The sequence below is a fragment of the Trichoderma breve genome, chromosome 3 (assembly GCF_028502605.1).
Source record: "Trichoderma breve strain T069 chromosome 3, whole genome shotgun sequence".
In the NCBI taxonomy this organism is placed as follows: domain Eukaryota; kingdom Fungi; phylum Ascomycota; class Sordariomycetes; order Hypocreales; family Hypocreaceae; genus Trichoderma; species Trichoderma breve.
The window spans coordinates 4,951,143-4,967,757 of NC_079234.1; the positions used below are offsets into that span (position 1 = coordinate 4,951,143).

The 16,615-nt window shown below is 52.0% G+C and overlaps 7 protein-coding genes across 7 annotated transcripts; 3 read left to right on the forward strand and 4 right to left on the reverse strand.

Moving 5' to 3' along the window:
• Nucleotides 1-539: 539 nt before the first annotated feature.
• Nucleotides 540-1,619, reverse strand: T069G_05909 (ribosomal protein s2 domain-containing protein; the record flags this gene model as incomplete). The annotated part of the gene is made up of 3 exons (XM_056173119.1): nt 540-796; nt 864-1,312; nt 1,450-1,619. The coding sequence occupies 3 exons, from the start codon at nt 1,617-1,619 to the stop codon at nt 540-542; spliced, it is 876 nt and encodes a 291-aa protein (XP_056029977.1).
• Nucleotides 1,620-2,005: 386 nt separating this feature from the next.
• T069G_05910 (ribosomal protein s15 domain-containing protein) lies at nt 2,006-3,046 on the forward strand (the record flags this gene model as incomplete). The annotated part of the gene is made up of 2 exons (XM_056173120.1): nt 2,006-2,051; nt 2,136-3,046. The coding sequence occupies 2 exons, from the start codon at nt 2,006-2,008 to the stop codon at nt 3,044-3,046; spliced, it is 957 nt and encodes a 318-aa protein (XP_056029978.1).
• Nucleotides 3,047-3,287: 241 nt separating this feature from the next.
• On the reverse strand, nt 3,288-4,545 carry T069G_05911 (ATP synthase (C/AC39) subunit domain-containing protein; the record flags this gene model as incomplete). Its single annotated transcript, XM_056173121.1, has 4 exons — nt 3,288-3,371; nt 3,438-4,324; nt 4,375-4,463; nt 4,514-4,545. The coding sequence occupies 4 exons, from the start codon at nt 4,543-4,545 to the stop codon at nt 3,288-3,290; spliced, it is 1,092 nt and encodes a 363-aa protein (XP_056029979.1).
• Nucleotides 4,546-4,990: 445 nt separating this feature from the next.
• T069G_05912 (snoRNA binding domain, fibrillarin domain-containing protein) lies at nt 4,991-6,960 on the forward strand (the record flags this gene model as incomplete). Its single annotated transcript, XM_056173122.1, has 3 exons — nt 4,991-5,025; nt 5,106-5,195; nt 5,310-6,960. The coding sequence occupies 3 exons, from the start codon at nt 4,991-4,993 to the stop codon at nt 6,958-6,960; spliced, it is 1,776 nt and encodes a 591-aa protein (XP_056029980.1).
• A 992-nt stretch (nt 6,961-7,952) lies between these two features.
• T069G_05913 (SPFH domain / band 7 family domain-containing protein) lies at nt 7,953-9,190 on the reverse strand (the record flags this gene model as incomplete). Its single annotated transcript, XM_056173123.1, has 3 exons — nt 7,953-8,234; nt 8,349-8,932; nt 9,001-9,190. 3 exons carry the CDS (start codon nt 9,188-9,190, stop codon nt 7,953-7,955), a joined length of 1,056 nt encoding a protein of 351 aa, XP_056029981.1.
• A 3,265-nt stretch (nt 9,191-12,455) lies between these two features.
• On the reverse strand, nt 12,456-14,723 carry T069G_05914 (anaphase-promoting complex, subunit 10 (APC10) domain-containing protein; the record flags this gene model as incomplete). Its single annotated transcript, XM_056173124.1, has 3 exons — nt 12,456-12,990; nt 13,060-13,480; nt 14,459-14,723. The coding sequence occupies 3 exons, from the start codon at nt 14,721-14,723 to the stop codon at nt 12,456-12,458; spliced, it is 1,221 nt and encodes a 406-aa protein (XP_056029982.1).
• A 952-nt stretch (nt 14,724-15,675) lies between these two features.
• T069G_05915 (uncharacterized protein) lies at nt 15,676-16,491 on the forward strand (the record flags this gene model as incomplete). The annotated part of the gene is made up of 1 exon (XM_056173125.1): nt 15,676-16,491. The coding sequence occupies one exon, from the start codon at nt 15,676-15,678 to the stop codon at nt 16,489-16,491; it is 816 nt and encodes a 271-aa protein (XP_056029983.1).
• Nucleotides 16,492-16,615: the final 124 nt, after the last annotated feature.

The following is a 16,615-nucleotide window of genomic DNA, read 5'->3' on the forward strand; positions in this document are numbered from 1 at the left end:
TGGAAGAGGATATATACATACCTATAATTGGCACCGAGTTTCGGTTGCCCATAGAATACAAAGAAAGTTCGCTTTAAAACACACTTTGTGGCCAGTTCACTCTCCTGAATTACGATGGATATACACTCATTGTCCATGAGAAAGGACTTTACAGACAATTTAATAGCACGAGGGTGGAAACTTTGTAAAGGGGATATCTTTAAATTCTCTTTTTTTATCTTTCACCATGGTCGGCTGTATAAAACCCTTTTAATGCACCGCAGGAAAATCAAGGAACCTTTGGGCGAGGCAACGATTAAGTCCGCCCCCAGCAGCCGCACAGGGCTTTCCCTCTTCCCTCCCTGAAAAACGAAAGGGGAGAGTATCTTTCCCTCATCAGTGCAGCTAGCTCAAGACCCAAAAGAAAAATCCGAGACCACCCGCCGTTGCAAAGCCGGAAAAAACGCCTCCCCCTTTGTGATCAGGTCCGCCCAGAATTACCACGCTCCGTGGAATAAAAGCTTCCCCCATCGCCCCTTTTGCCCAGATAACCGCATCGCTTACCACTGGCTCTCCTTAGGAGCCTCGGCAGCCCACTCCTGAGTGCCAGAAGCAGCGGCCCAGTCCTGGCCGGCACCGGCACCGGCACCGTCCCAGCCAGTGGCAGTGGCACCAGCGAAGCCGGCGGCGGGAGCCTCCCAGTCACCACCAGCGGCGGGGAAGCCAGACTCGATGGCAGCGGGGGCCTCCTCCTCAGCAGCGGTGATGAGCTTCTCCTCCTCGACCTTCTCCTCGGCCTCGGCCTCAGGGTCGCGGTCTGTGTTTACTTGGTTAGCTTGTTGGGGTTCAACGGGGTCCGGGTAGGGGATTTTGTTCAAACATACAGAAGTACAGATCAACCATGACGTCCCAGGGGGTCTCGCGGTTGAAGATGGTTCCACGGAGACGGAGGACCTCACGGGCAAGGAGCCACCAGACGGTACCAATGGCGTGGCGACCCTTGTTGTTGGTGGGGATGGCAACGTCGACGTACTCGGTGGGGGAGTCGGTGTCGCAGAGGGCAATGACGGGGATGTTGACGTAGCTGGCCTCCTTGATGGCCTGGGCGTCGGTGCGAGGGTCGGTCACGACAATCAGGCGGGGCTCCTTGAAGGAACGGGTGATGTAGTTGGTGAAGCTACCGGGGGTGAAGCGACCAGCGATGGGGGAGGCACCGGTGTGGGCGGCGAACTTGAGGACGGCACGCTGACCGTAGGGACGGGCAGAGATGACGCAGATGTCGGCCGGGTTCTCAATGGCGACGATGATACGGGCAGCCAGGACAATCTTCTCCCTGTGAAATCGAAGGTGGTTAGCATACCCATTGCGCTGCACAGAAATTTCCCTTCCAGAAGCTCTTGTTTTTTCTTGTCCTTCGCAATCTTCTGCTTCTCCTCTTCCTCCCTTCCCCTCAGCTAGGAAAAAACGCACCAGGTCTTGCCAATGTTCAGGACGTTGACACCATCGACACGGGTCTTCCACAGGTAAGGCTCCATGTGCACCTGGAGGTTCTTGGAACCGAGGTGGCACTGGGCCGCCAGGAGCATCTCGATGTCCTGGGACGTGGCATTGAAAATGGACGGCAGGTTAGCGGGAGCCATCTTGACTGATTTTTCCGTGGTGGTGGGAAAAGTTGGTCGTTGAAGGAGGCAAGAAGGCGGCGATGCTTAACAGTTCGAGCAAAGTTTCGCAAAAGTTCGCGAGGGCTACTGACAATTTGCGAAAAGTGTGTGTGCCGCCAGCCCTGAGTGCACTAGCACAAGAATAGACTAGTTGTTTTCGCTAGTTGTGAGGCTGTCGGGAGTCTCGAGCTGCACGTGAATTGATGACTAAGGTAGCTTTTTCCATTCCCACAGCAGGTGGGGTCTTTGGAGTAGTCAGCAAGTTTGTGAAGGCGTGGGTTGATTCATGTACTATCGGCGAAATTTTGAGGACCCGGTTGCGAGAGGTGGGATAGAGAGATAGAACCGCATCTCCAATATCAAACATGGCGCCAAGAATAGACCTGCTGCAGCGGCTAGGCACAGTCAATCGTATGATACCCTTCTTGTTGCTTCACTGAGAATCACCGGCTTTGAGGTGGTTGGTAGGACATCGTCGCTAATCGAGCTTGTTAGTGTGCCTGCGGCCTGCGACGACACCGACGACACAGGCCTTCCTCCCCCTCGTCCAAAAGGCCAATCTCTCCATGCGAGAGAAGAAGAAGAAGGCGAAGCAGGATCCGTACAAATGGGCGCAGGCCCAGCAGCGCAAAGCCGCCAACCTCAAGAGGCAGGATGAGCTCCAGAAGCAGCGGGACGAGGCATGGGGAGATCCCGTGCGAGGAAGACTGACGCCGTTCCTCGAGTCCCTCGACTCGGCTGGCCAGAGCCCGCTGAGCGCGGTACCTAGGGACGCAAGCGGGAATGCCCTCGAGGAGCCAAGAGAACTGCCCACGACGCCCGGGCTGCGCAACCACTTCCTTAGCGACGCCGAGCTCGAGGATGCCGTCAAGCACGCCTATGCCCTGACGAAGCCCATGGTCGGAGTCGTGGAGTCGCAAATGGACCCTAGCACGGAGGAGGAGAGGAAGCAAGCGCACAACCAGAAGCACCAGAAAGCCGTCGAGGCCCTGCGGAGGATCACGGCTCTGAGCAACGGCAGCGCACGGGATCGATTCCACGCCAACGTCAGGCGCATCGTTGATGAGTTTGGGCGGCACAACACCGACAAATTCCTCAAACCCAAGCCGCAGTCCATTTCGCCAAACACCACACCAATGCCTGGCCGTGCCGGTCCAGACACTGGCAGTTCAGAGGTACAGATCGCCATCCTGACTGCCAAGATTAGGGCAGTATCCGAAGGACTGGCGATCAACCGAGGCTACAAGGACATGCACAATAAGAGAAATTTGAGATTGCTTGTACACAGGCGCCAGAAGCTGCTGCAATACATGGAGCGGAAAGAGAGGGGCAGTGAGAGGTGGACAAACATGCTTGAGAAGCTGGGTCTCACGCCTGCCACATGGAAGGGACAAATCGATCTGTGAAGCTGAGGGGGGTTGACGATGAAGAAAAAAACGAAAAGCGTTGTAGGAATAGTTTAAGCATCTGTATATGTACAATAGAGCCCATCAGAGGATGCGTGATTGCCCATGTCAATCATTCGCCTCTTCCATATGCGCCTAGTCTGAAAGAACCCTTGCCGTGCAATTACTCGAAACGAAACGACGATATTATACTACACCCTAACACTGCACCAAGCCAATACATCATCAGTTTATGAGCCGCTCAGAAGACGCTAATAAAGTTTCCAATGCGGTCCTTCTGGTTCTGAGCTATACACTCAGCAATCCATGTAATGTTGCGAATTTCCTGGAACAAGTTAGCGCTTTGGTCTTTTTTGCCATTCTCATCATATGGCAGCAAGATCACACATACCTGCTCTCTAAGCTTAACCCATGCATAAATAATAGCATACGTAAATTGTCGTGTGAATGCATCTTTGGAAATCTCCATTTCCTTTTGGTAAAACATGTCCTCCAAGCTCTTGCCATCGGCAGAACCACCACCCATGTTGCCAGGACCGGATGAGCCACCCAGAGACACGGCATCGAAGAAGGTCTTGTAGTCATGAACGCCATCGACGGCAAGACGCACACCCTCAACATCATCAGCTCGGGAAAGCATCAAGGTGCCCTCAGGATACAGCTTTCCAAAGGTTGGGTACAGCTTGTTGCGGTCTGCCTTGGTCAACTCAGTGCCGAAGGAGTTCAGTGTGATGTTGATAGCTCGGCGGTCAGCCTCGAACTCAAGGATGTTGGACATGACCTCAGCAGTAGGTGTGCCAGCCATGTCGGAATGGGTGTTGACGAAATTGTGAAAGTCTTCGAGATAGTTCTTGTAGAGCGTGTTTCGGACGATTTCAATGTTGAGCTCATCCAAGTCCTGGTGGCTGAGACTGCCCTTGAAGTATGGAGCAAGAGGAGTCTCAATCAGCACGCTGTTGTAAAGCTCCTCCACGTTGGTCGCGACGCAAAGTACGGGCATGGTCTCAAACCAACCCAGCGGGTGGCATCGCTCCAGGAGCTCTCGCGTGTCTCGTTCGTGAAGGGTGCCGGTAATGAGAAGGGCAACGTTATCAATCATGTAGCCGTACGTCACGTAATCCATGAACTTGGCCAGGGATCCCGTAGCATTAGCGCGCACATATCGGAATTCCGAGATGAGCTTGTCTGTCGTCTTGGAGGCGAGCGCAGATGTTGATGGGTTCGGGGGAAGGGATGCAAGGAAGTCGCCATAGGCAGGGCCAAGCTGCAGCTTCAGGTCTGGAGAGCGTCAACAACAAATGACTGTACTGTTGGCAGTATCTACATACCATCGATGGTCTCGCATTGTGTCAAGTTGCTGTAGGCTGGTGTGGTGAGAAGGCTGTTGCGATAGCCGCGAACAATGCCCTCGACGTAGCTGCGCCCCCGTCAGTAACGCTCAAAGAAGGTACATTTCGAGCTGCTCACCCATTGTTCACGTTGAATAAAAGGCCTTCCATCTTTTCTACGTTCAGTTATCCTCGGGGCGATGATGGACGGACAAGATTGAGGGCAAAACGAGCGGTGTCCCGGGATTAGGTAGAGCGGTGCTATCAGAGCTTGCCTTGTCTTATGTATCTTCGGAACTACTTCTGCATGGCCGGCGAGTAGAGGCGTAATTGCAGTGACACAGCTTTCCACGTGAGTGAACCAAAAGTGAACCCGGAATTTCTGTAGCGCCGACGCCCGGCGGCCCATCCCACTTGCAAACATTAGCACCAATGCAAGGCCAAAAATTTTGGGTGGAGACTTAAGCTTTCGACTGAAAAATTTCCAAAAACCAAAATTTTGGTCGGCTTCTTCCCTGAATCCTCACGCACAACACCACCTTCAATTGGGACCCGGGAAGAAGAAGGATCCAATCGACAAGCGCAAGAGTCGTAGAGAGAGTCCCAACCATTCACCATGTCTCTCTTTGTTCTTGCCGAGACGCCTGCAGGGTCAGTTTTCGCAGCCACGAGCGCTTCCTCCCAGCATTGCTTGATCGCGTGGATGTGAATGTCGACTGACAGGATTATAGCTACGGCCTGTTGAAGGCGACCGACAAGAAGATGCTCAAGAATGCCGATCTCGCGGCTGAGCTGGGAAAGCCTGAGCGCCTCGTTGAGATGTAAGATTTACCTGCCAATTGTCTATACCCTGCGTGATGCTTTTTTTTCCTGCACCTTGTTCAATTCTTCACTTTTTTTCTTTGTTCCTTGGGCTAACAGACTGTCGCATACAGGCTCAAGCTCAAGAAATTTGTCAAGTTCGACAGCGCCGCCATGGCCCTGGAAGAGGCTGCCGCCCTTAGCCAAGGCCAGATTCCTCCTCTCCTCAGCTCTCTGCTGGAGGATCTCCAGGCCGAGAAGAAGGCCTCCTTGGCTGTTGCCGACCTCAAGCTGGGCACTGCCATCTCCAACCTGCCCAAGCTCAACGTTTCTCCGGTCGCTGGCACCGAGACAATGGACCTTTTCCGAGCCGTTCGAGAACACGTTTCGTCTCTTATCCCTGGCCTCGACCAGGACGTCATTGACCGCATGACCCTTGGTCTTTCGCACTCAATGTCTCGCCACAAGCTCAAGTTCTCTCCTGATAAGGTTGATTCGATGATCATCCAGGCCATCAAGATGCTCGATGATATTGACAAGGAACTCAATGTCTACGCCATGAGAACAAAGGAGTGGTACGGATGGCACTTCCCCGAGATGGCCAAGACCCTCAATGACAACCTGGCCTACGCCCGTGTCGTTCGACACGTTGGCATGCGCGACAACTTCAAGGATGCTGATCTTTCCGAGATCCTCCCCGAAGATGTCGAGGTTGCTTTGAAGGCATCTGCCGAGCTCAGCATGGGTGTCGAGATTACCGAGGAGGATTTGCAAAACGCCATTGACCTCGCGGACCAGGTTATTAAGTTTACCGAGTACCGAGCTCAACTCACGTCTTATCTGGAAAGCCGAATGCGCGCCATTGCCCCCAACCTGACTGCCCTGGTCGGCTACTTGGTTGGTGCCCGGCTCATTTCTCACGCCGGTTCCGTCCTCAGCCTGGCCAAGGCCCCTGGTTCCACCATCCAGATTCTCGGTGCCGAGAAGGCTCTTTTCCGAGCTCTCAAGACCAAGAAGGACACCCCCAAGTACGGTATCATGTACCACTCTTCTCTCGTTGGCCAAGCTACTGGCAAGAACAAGGGCAAGATTGCTCGTATGCTGGCTGCCAAGGTCGCCCTTGGTCTCCGTGTCGATGCTCTTGGCGACGAGGACGAGGAGGATGAGGAGCAGCGAGCTATCCTTGGCCTCACCAACCGTATCAAGCTTGAGAACTACCTTCGCCGTCTTGAGGGCAAGACTCCTCTGCCCAAGGGCACCAACGTGACTCCTTCCGGAGAAATCGTTGCTGCCGGACAGTTCACTCTCAAGGACAACAGCAGATATGGCGCCGATGCCGATGGTGTTGTCGACCACGTCATGGGTGACGCGGACGATGAGCCCGCTCCCAAGAGCAAGAAGTCAAAGACCAAGAAGCCCACCATCGAGGTCGTCGAGGAAAATGACGTCGATATGGAAGACGCCCCCGAGGACTCCGATGATGAGGACTCCGATGCCCCCGCCAAGTCAGTGAAGAAGCTCTCGAGCGCAGAGTACGAGCGCCTGGCCGAGCTCTCTGGCCTCTCCGTCAAGAAGTTCAAGCGAAAGTACGAGCGCGGCGACGTCCAGCTCAACGAGGATGGCACCCCCAAGGTCTTCAGCAAGAAGGAGCTGAAGAAGCTCCGCAAGGCCGAGGAGGCTGCCCCCGCCGAGGCCACACCCGAGAAGAAGAAGAAGAGAAAGGCCGACGAGGGCGAGTCCGAGTCGAAGAAGGAGAAGAAGCAGAAGAAGAAGAGTGCCGCTTAGAGCCCCCCTTCGAAGAAGCGCCGAATCTACTGAGATGTTGCACACACACACACATTATGCCGTGTGTATATATAACACCAATTGGAGAATCGATCGCAAATCTGATGAAAGGAAGAAGAAAAAAATCTAAAAAGCAACATTTTTCTCGGCTATCTTGCGAAGCTGGTTAAAAGCACCCGCATCGACTTGGATGGTCTCATGAATTACCGATGGGGTGGTCATGTAGATATGTGATACCTGAGATTCTTTGAGAGGCTTCCGGGCTAATCTGTCACTGTTAATATGGCTGGCGTTAGGGGAGGGAAATCAAATCTTTTCTGGTACAGGCGTGGCTTGGTCTTTGTTTACTACAAACTGTCTTTTTTTTCTTTTATTTTACTAAAGCAAAGCTGTCGCCAGAGATGGGTGGCAAGGAGGGGAGGCTATGGAGAGACATGGAAGTCAAGTTTCAAGGAATTTGCTACCGAGGTCCTCAATTAACACCGTTCTTGATCAATGATGATGCCGTTTTATCAAATCCCTGTGAGATGCGTCTCGTGATAAATGATGACATAGGAGGTTTAGAGTGAAAGACAGTAATTACATTAAAACTTCAAAAGTAGCTGCTATTAAACTAATGTTTTGCTTATCGGCCATCATTCTCCTGGGTATCTTGGGTATCATACATGTCAAGCAATCATCTTTCTCCCTCTCCCCAAGATCCACTTCCACCTTTGTTTGGTATCAACATACATTACAAAACACATCATAACGAGCGTAAACGAGACGTAGCAAGCGTGTAATAATCGACGGAGTGCAAACTCAAAACGAAAGAGCTGGGTCGCAATATCGCAAGCGCAAGGCAAGGCATTCATCTTGAAGAGACTCGGATGGGAAAAAGTCGTAGACGTCATTGAAAACGATGGAAGTCGCTTCTCGAAATCAAGTAGACCACGCTAAACCACCAAAGCCACTCAAAGAGTCAGCAGCTGGCCCTCATTTGAGGCACGGCACTAAAAGTTTTCCACGACACGAGCGTTCATGGCCTGTTGGAAATCCTGACCTCCAAAATCGCGTGTGTTGGCGGCAGTGCTGCCTTCACCGGACTGGGCAAAGTCGCCCAGAGCAGCATTCATTGCGGCTCCGCTGAGAGGCTGACTGCTTCCTGGAAGGAAAATGACCTTGCTGTTGGCGGACTTGGCCATGGCTTGCATGGCCTCGAGGTAGCGGATCTGCATAGCAGGAGCGGAGCTCAAGATATCGGCGGCTTGGCGCATCAATTTGGCTGATTCGACCTAGAAAGGAGCAGTAGAGTTAGCCGACCCATTCTTCCTCTTGTGCGGCTAAAAGAAAGAAAAAGTTCTTCTTTGGAGCAGGCGACGTTGCTGCCAGCTGAGTAGCAATCTTACCTCGGCCTTTGCGGCGATGATCTTGCTCTCACCAATCCGCTTGCTCTGGGCAGCCATCGAGAGCGAATCTTGCAGATCTTGGCTGAAGAGGATATCCTTGATGAGCATGCTCTCGACTTGGACACCCCAGCCAGCGGCAACATCCTCAATGATTTCCCCGATAGACTGAGCAATCTCCTCACGACGCTCAATCACGTCCTGGAGCACACGAGCTCCCACAACGTGACGGAGAGTAGTTTGAGTACGCTCAACCAGAGCCTGGCGGACGTTGGAAATACCAAAAGCGGCCTTGTGAGGAGACACAATGTGATAGTAGATGACAGAGGTCAGGCGCAGAGTGACATTGTCCTTGGTCATGCAGGTTTGCTCAGGCACCTCTGCGATCTGAATCTTGACATCGACCTGAATGAGTCTCTCGCTGAGCGGGTTGACCTTGATCAGGCCGGGGTCGACAGCCTTGTAGAAACGACCGAACTTGGTGACGAGACCAACATGGCCTTGGTTGACGTGCTTATAAGGGTTGGGGCAGATGACGCAGCAGGGAATTGCACCACATGTTCCAATACACGCGCCAAGATTGTTAACTGTTCGAAACTAGAGTCAGAAAAAGGAGCAAATCAAATTTGGTGATAATAGAACCACAGTGACGTACTCATGCTGCCATACCAGCCCTTGGGATTGGCCTCGCCTCCAATTTCAGCGGCATAGCTGACCTGGAGGTCTTCTCCCCTAGGCGGCTGGACCGTCATCTTGTTCTGGGGTTGGAAGCCGGGGACCGAGGAGCCATCTTGATCAGTGGCCTTGGAGGTGCTGCTGTGGCCAGCGCCGTTGACAGCAGACATGTTTGCGGTGTTGGAGCTTTGCAGTGGCGATTGCAAGGGGAAAAGGCGACAATCAGGTTACTCTGGGGGAGAAACAGCAGCTACGATAACACAGCTTGTTGCTTGTTGCTGAGCCTATACAAAAAGATATGAAAGTAAACAAATCTTGTGGAAGCGCAGTCCAGTAGAGAGGAGAGAGCACTAGGGAAGAGGAGGAGCTTTGGGGTGGCTGTTGAGTACATCTTATATAATGAGACAGCTCGGTGGTGTGGTTGCATTCCTAGTTCGTCGAGCAGTAGCCCACCAGGTCGTAGCTGCAAGAGTAGCGCGACGACGTAACCGCGAGCACGACGGGTGTGTGTGGAAGGCACGAGGTACGTACTGTCTGAGGCACTGCCTGCCGATGGAAATAGACGGCAAGAAGAGCACAGACAATGGCTTTCCCCTTGGGTACTAACCGTGGTACTCGTACTTGGTGCTCCCAATGGGTAAGGTACTCGGAACAACTTCCGGTGGGAAATGGCTGGAGCTCTGCATACAGTATCTTGGTAGCTTGAATGGGTCACTGCCCAACCTTGGTGCCGGTACTTGGACTAAAAGAGCTGCTGCACAGCCTCGTCATCATATCACCTGCTCACCGATTTAGCAGAAGCCTTGCTGTCCTCCTGGCCGTACTCTGTACTCAGTACATGCTTGCATCTACCTAGCACGGCCTAGCAGCAGCATCGCCCGTCGATGAACCTAGTACATTCTGTATTTGCACATGGGCGAGTGGAAGAGGCAACAGCCGATTGAACCCTTGCCAAATCGTCCGTTGATGCAAGTGGGTGGAGAATCCACACTCGGCACCGCATCGCCGTGCGGGGAGGCGAAAAGCGGGCTGCGTTTCTGTACGTGTAAGTTACTTTCGACACCCTCTTTTTTATTTTCAATCTTTTTTAATTCTCTCTGCTATTTGGCTTTTTCTGCTTTATGCGGCCTGCTTCCTGTTTCTGTCATTGTCGCAAGTACCTTTCCGGGGTAGCTTGCAGAGGCTAGAACCGCGGGCTCCAATGGTGTGACGTGGTTGATCGTTCCGGTCGGTTTCAACGGCACGGAGAAAGCACAAACCTCCAAGGAGTGCGACACGCTCCGTTTCGAAACCATCACCAGCCGAAAGAGCTGTTTCTCTCGGCTAAAGACTTGGAATCCAAAACCTCGGTTTGTTAAGCACAAGACAGATTGCTATACATGGGTCATGGAGTAAGCAACCATGGCACTGTGCAACAACATGAACCATGTCTTGACGCTTTGGTCAGCTTATGACGGCTTCAACATATGTACTAAGGTAGGTACCAACATCTGTCAGTAGCAGATGTACCTTGCTTGCTAGCAGATAAACCGCTTGATCGCCAATTCCTGCCATCCATGTTTCCGTCTCCCACGAAAAACCAATCGAAGCCATGCTGCTTTCGACACAACCCATTTGTCGTATCGTGCCCAATTCGCTTCGTTGGTCGCATGCGCGCTATCAAGCCGATTTACCCTAGACCAGGGCCTAGACGGAAGTGGTCCGTCATAGAAGCCTCACTTTTTGGAATCCCTTTTTCCATTGACCGACATGACGATTGAGGCTTCTATTCGACGGACGGGCAGTAACGGAACTGCTGGTCATTGGCTAGCGGTGCCGTTGTACAGAGTACTTCTGATGTCGACGGGATACAGTATGGACAATAAGAACAAAGCCACGTTCGGTGGAGTTTGGGCACGATCGCCAAAGACAACCACAATAACAAGCTTCCAGATCCTGCAGCATGGCTGACCCAAAGAGACCGCCCGTATTCTCCGTATCGACGCTTGACCACATTTTACTGGCCAGATCGCCCTGGGCCATTTCCACAAAGAAACATGCATCAATCTTTACCGACTCCAGCACTGCCACAGCACGTCGTCTTGGCAAACTCCGTAACAGCGCTGCAATGTGCCATCTCTGGTAAAGTGAAAAGCATCAAAGAACAAGCATGACAAAAAAGCACTCACCGCTGTAGCCCTGCACGTGGTACAATTTTTTCAACAACGAACCCCCCAAATCTAGCTCAACTCATCAACTCAAATTATGTCAAAAGCCCGATTTCTCATCACTCCCCCCAGAAGGAAATGGCTTCTGCTTAGCATGCTTTTAGCTCATTCGGCATGATGAAATGCCACCAGCAAGCGCTGATTTGCTCTGCTGATCATCAGACCCGGGTCAACACATTCAGAAACCCCCGACCCCGACCCAAGCCATGCTGCGTGATTTGCTCCGGCCGCCGCCCTTCCAGAAACCTTCTGCTTTTGTCCAAGAGCAGCATTTACTCGTACTCGGCGGTTTCCAATCTTGGAACAAGATATGCCATGGAGAAAGACTGCGCCCAGTGGTTGAGCGGTTTTCTTTGTTTGCTTTGCTTTGCTTTGGGCTTTGTTGGGTTTGGTTCTTCTTCGCTGCCGTGATCCTTCGCCCGACAATGCCACAATGATGTCCATTCTGATAGCTTGTAGAATTGCCCCCCGTTGTACATTGTCCAACGAGAACCCCTGGAATTGTGTCTGCCTTGGGAGACCGTAGTTGTGATCGACTTAGGCGTCCACAAAACCGGCAATCTGAAAGGAATCTAGACCTACACCATTAATCCCGCGCGTATGCATATCACAACTCCGTTAATCATGTAATATTCCCGGTTAGCCTCGCGTATTACTTGATATTGAGCTAGACCCACCGACGATGGTTCCTTCGCGTGTTGATGTGCCTCATCGCCGCTTGGCACTTCCGGTGGCAGGCTGACAAGATATTTGGAAATGGGCGCCAAGCCTGGCGAAGCTAGCATGGTGAATTCCCATTGTTGATCACCGTGGCGGTGGCTTGAAGCGGAAAGCATCGAGAAAAGCCTTGCCATCGCTTAGATTACGGTTGACGGCATAAAGTTTGTCTAATGAGAGCCGCCAGCTTGACAATTGGAACAAAGGAGGCGCGGCTTGAGTTTCCCTGGACCTAGCCTGTGGCCCAATCCATCAAGAATTAAGAAGTAGAATAGCAAACAGCACAAAACATAATCTAGCGACAAGAAGGAACATGTATGATGGCTACATGTCCACATTTTGAACTCCGTACCCGTTTTCTAGTTCCCCTAGGCGGCATCGTCTTTGAGCAGCCTTGAAACGTCCCGTTACTCGTAACACCTTGTCCATAGCCTTTGTGTGTCTTTACCAAGTCCAAAGCAAATCAAACATCATTATCGTATCTTCCTGGTCCCGTCAAGCGTTGGCACCATTATCGAATCTCTGCATCCCGCATGAAGTCTGGGAGGGTAAAACCAGAATCACCACCCTCAAGCCGCGCCGCAGCCAGCGTCTGCGCAATCTCGTCCAGTCTGGGAGTGCTAGCAGCCGCAAGAGTCTCCGCAACATCCATTGTATCCAGGGGATCATCCATACGAGAGTTCTCAGCCTCACTAGGTTGAACGGCGTCTGCATCAAAGGCGTAGATTTTTATACCACGTAGGTGTGTGTCTTTGCCATTTTGATGGTTCTCTAGGATCTGCATCTGCAGCACCCAAGACACGAGTGTGTTGCCGTCTGGCTCGCCGCCAACGCCTGCGAGAGGCACTTGCTGCCAGCCCACCGGGCTCGCGAGGTTCATGGCAGCAAACTGGATAAGATTGTTCTCGCTGGTGCCCGACTTGAATATAATCTTGGTGGGAGTGTAGGATTCATCCTCGTTGTAGTTGACATAAAAGCGAATGTCTCGGATACCCACTCTCTTGACAAAGTATATGGTGAGCTTGTGCGGCTGCGGGCCATCCGATCTAAGCAAATGAGTTAAAACCCCGTTCTAGTAGACAGATGGGAAGGGAGGGAAGCCAGTGTACACTTACTGCCAGTATGAGGTCAAGTCATCACTACGAAGCTGCTCAACACCATTGCCCGGCTTGTGGCTGCTCACGGTAAACTTTCCCAAGTTGGAAATCTCCTTGAGGCCAAAGACAACGGGGTCCATCATTGCCAGGGGCTCCTGTTCCCCTTCAACTTGCTCATCAACATTGTCGTCGTCGTTATCATCGACATTCTCGTCTAGATTCTCGTCAAGGCTTGCTTCCTCCGCATCGTATTGGCCTTGAGACATGGCATCATCGTCATACGTCATCTGGTCGGCTTGCTGTTCTAGAACGGCTGTCATGCCTCGCCTCGTCATTCCGAGATGGCTGAGATCTGGCTCTGATTCAGTGCCAGAGCCGGAGCCAGAGCCATCGCTGTCGAACTGCAGACTGAGACGGTTGTTGGTGTTTCTCCGCGTGGCTGAAATCATGTTAGCGGTTACAGACTGGCGAATGCTGCTGCGTCCTAGGCGGCGCCTTTGGAGGCGCCTTTGCCGCTGAAACGAATGGCAGCGCAAATGCAAGAGGGAGAGCCGTTTAATCTCTCTAGTTCGATGCGCCACTCGGTGCGAAATAGCCTGCACAGTGGCATCTCTATTCTCCTTGTCTGGAGAGGGAAACGGCCGAAGCACCGACTCTCTGCGGTCAAGGATATTGCCGTGAGAGGAGATGGTAAGCGGCTGGAGGGGACGACGATTGCTTCCAGTTGGTCTGTTGTAGGGGGGTGAGACTCGAGTGGAAGGCAAGTTCTCCTGAGGGACTTCTTCTCGAGGCTGGAGGATGCGCTGTCCAAGAGGCATTTTGAAAACGAGAGTAGGAAAGCGGCTTCGCCTGCAGTGAATGTAGATGAATGGCTATTGTGGTTGCAGGGCAGCTGCCTCTGATTGGCCAGTGCAGTGGGATATTGAAGGAGAGGTAAAGACAATTGTAGCAGGAATGAGTGAATGAATAGAACAAAATGAATGAATGCTTGCAACGGGCAAGCAGCTGAATGAATGAATGAATGACTGGCTGGCTGAATGGGAAAAGACTGGAAGGAGGATGATGGATCCTTGATGCGAGGAAGAAAGAAGGAAGAAGGAGGAAGAGAGAAAACGAAAGACCAAAGTAGGCGTGGTGGGATAAAAAACGACCACTGGAAAAAAGGATTGCAGAGGCAGAAGGAAGTGGGAAGAAGAGAAAAAAAGAGTGATTCACAAGTGACGCCAAACTGAACAAGAAGCCAGCCAGACATAAGACCAACATTGATCAGGGGTTGCATCATTCGTCCCCCCTCTATGATACAGTCTTCATGTATAAGTATACAAGCAACAACTGGTGCTTTATAACCTCCAATACTCAAGATAAACAAAAAAAAAAATAAACATCAGTAACATCAAGGAAATCATCATCAACTCACATCTATGCAGTCTGAATGGATTCGGCGGCGGTTCCATCTCGCGCCTCCTGTGCCCAAATTCCGGCGCCTGGTGCACATGCATGCCAGCTGCCACGGCGATGGAGGCGTCCGGCGTCACCTGGACCTGCAGCGCCTGGCGGCGGGTGCGGCGATGCTGCGTCGCGGCCTCGAGCTCGAGCTGGGCCTGAGCCTGCAGCGAAGCCTCTTGGCTGGAGGCTGCTGAAGCTGCATGGCGCGCTCTTCTGGAGCCGCGAGGGACATCCATCGTGAGAGCTTCTTTCGCGGGAAAAGGTGGTCGATGGCATTGTATGGAAGAGGGCGATATGTCGTTGCGCGTGGTCACGTGATGGGGTGATGGCCGACAACATCGAAATAAACAATCACTCACTCATCAGCAAGACTCGTTTACCAATTCACATGTCATGAAATCTTAGGATTGACTTTATTTAACAGCCCTTCTGATGATAGGAGAAGATGGCGAGAATTGCTAATTTTACGGTCAATAGATGTTACCGGCTGCATCTGTTAGGTACATTCAACGCATTCTTAACATCACAATACAAGTACCGGCGTCGTCTTTCGTTGATTAGATCAGCTGCCACAGCTTGTTGAACACAAACCGTTTGGGAAGAAAACAAAGCCTCTACAAGGAAGGAAAACTCTGCTCAACAACACCGACGAGATGGAGGAGGAACGATCGATTTCCCGGCAGGCGTCGTCTGCATTGTCGTCTCAGGCAACGGCTAAACATCTGCTCATGCTCATGGGAAAGGAAAACATGGCCTTCGACTCTCTTTACTTCGAACTTTTGTTTACCAAACTGCAGCATCTTCATCAATTTCATTCTATTATCAAGCTCCGTGATAGTCACTCTTTTAAACAGCTATTTATCACTACATACGCAGGAGCCACCCTTCTTTCTCTATAAAGCATCGTCCAACCTACCAACCGCAGTCATGTTCACCGGCAGAGACGTGAAAATATCCAAATTGGTGCTCGTAACCCTCTGTTTCTCAGGCGGCATCGCCTTGGTGACATATGTGACTCGGTCGATTTACGACGAGATACACAGCTCTCTGATACCTAAAAATGAAACATCCTTCGCCATCTCCCCTGAGGACTGTCCAAGGATGGCTTCTGTTCCCGCAGCGGCAGTGATTGATGCACGCTCTCTCAAAAAGCACAAACTTAATGGGCAAGAGATCATGTTAATCGCCATGTTTGGTACCATGTTCCTTTCTTTGTGTTGGTCGTGGGTGAAGCAGAGATTCGGGTCGAGAATATCGGAGTGGTGGAGAAGCAAGACACGCGGCCCAGCCCCATCTCCAGTACTCATCGGCTTGGAAGACATAGTCAACAGAATTAGGCCTGCGAGGTGGTGGTCTCCCTCTCCCCCTGAGCTGTCGCTTCACGAAGACGGGCAACAGCCCGATCCTTTCTTACGACAGGATGAGCAGCAAGTCGGAAGAGTGCGCAGAGCGATCCCGCCAGCAAATATGATTCGAGAGGTAACGTTGCCGACTGTTCGCCCATCGAGCGACTCGGCAAGGTCAGCCCCGGCTGCTACACCTACGTTGCCGACTGTTCGCACGTCGAGCGATTCAGTAAAGTCGGCCCCGGGTGCTATATCTCCTCAAGAGATGCCGAGTACAGATGCCGACTGCAATCCACCAAGGACGCTGAGTACAACTCTTGGCAGCATTCCAACGGAGTTGACTCTCGAAGTAACGAGGAATTCAACACCGCCGAATCTAGAGGTCGTGAGCACTCTTACACTGCCGAATTCAGATGCCGTGAGCACTTCGACATACCCCGATTCAGATGCCGTGAGCATTTCGACATACCCCGATACAGATGATTTGAGCACTTTGACACTGCCGAATTCAGAAGCCGTGAAAGCTCTGGCACAGACAAAGCCCGATCCAGAGGCCGTGAGCTCTCTAACACAGCCATCTTTGGAGACCCCAGATAGCCCAACACTGCCGACGGTGCCTATGGCGGAAAGCAAAAATGTCGAAGACGGACCGGCATGATCGAAGCTAGGTACCTTGAGTCGAAAAGATGCCACGCGCCTGCCGCTTGGATATCAACAGAACGGTGTGTTTCTATTTCAAAGGAGAAAATACATATGAGAATCGTATGGCAGCGAATGATATT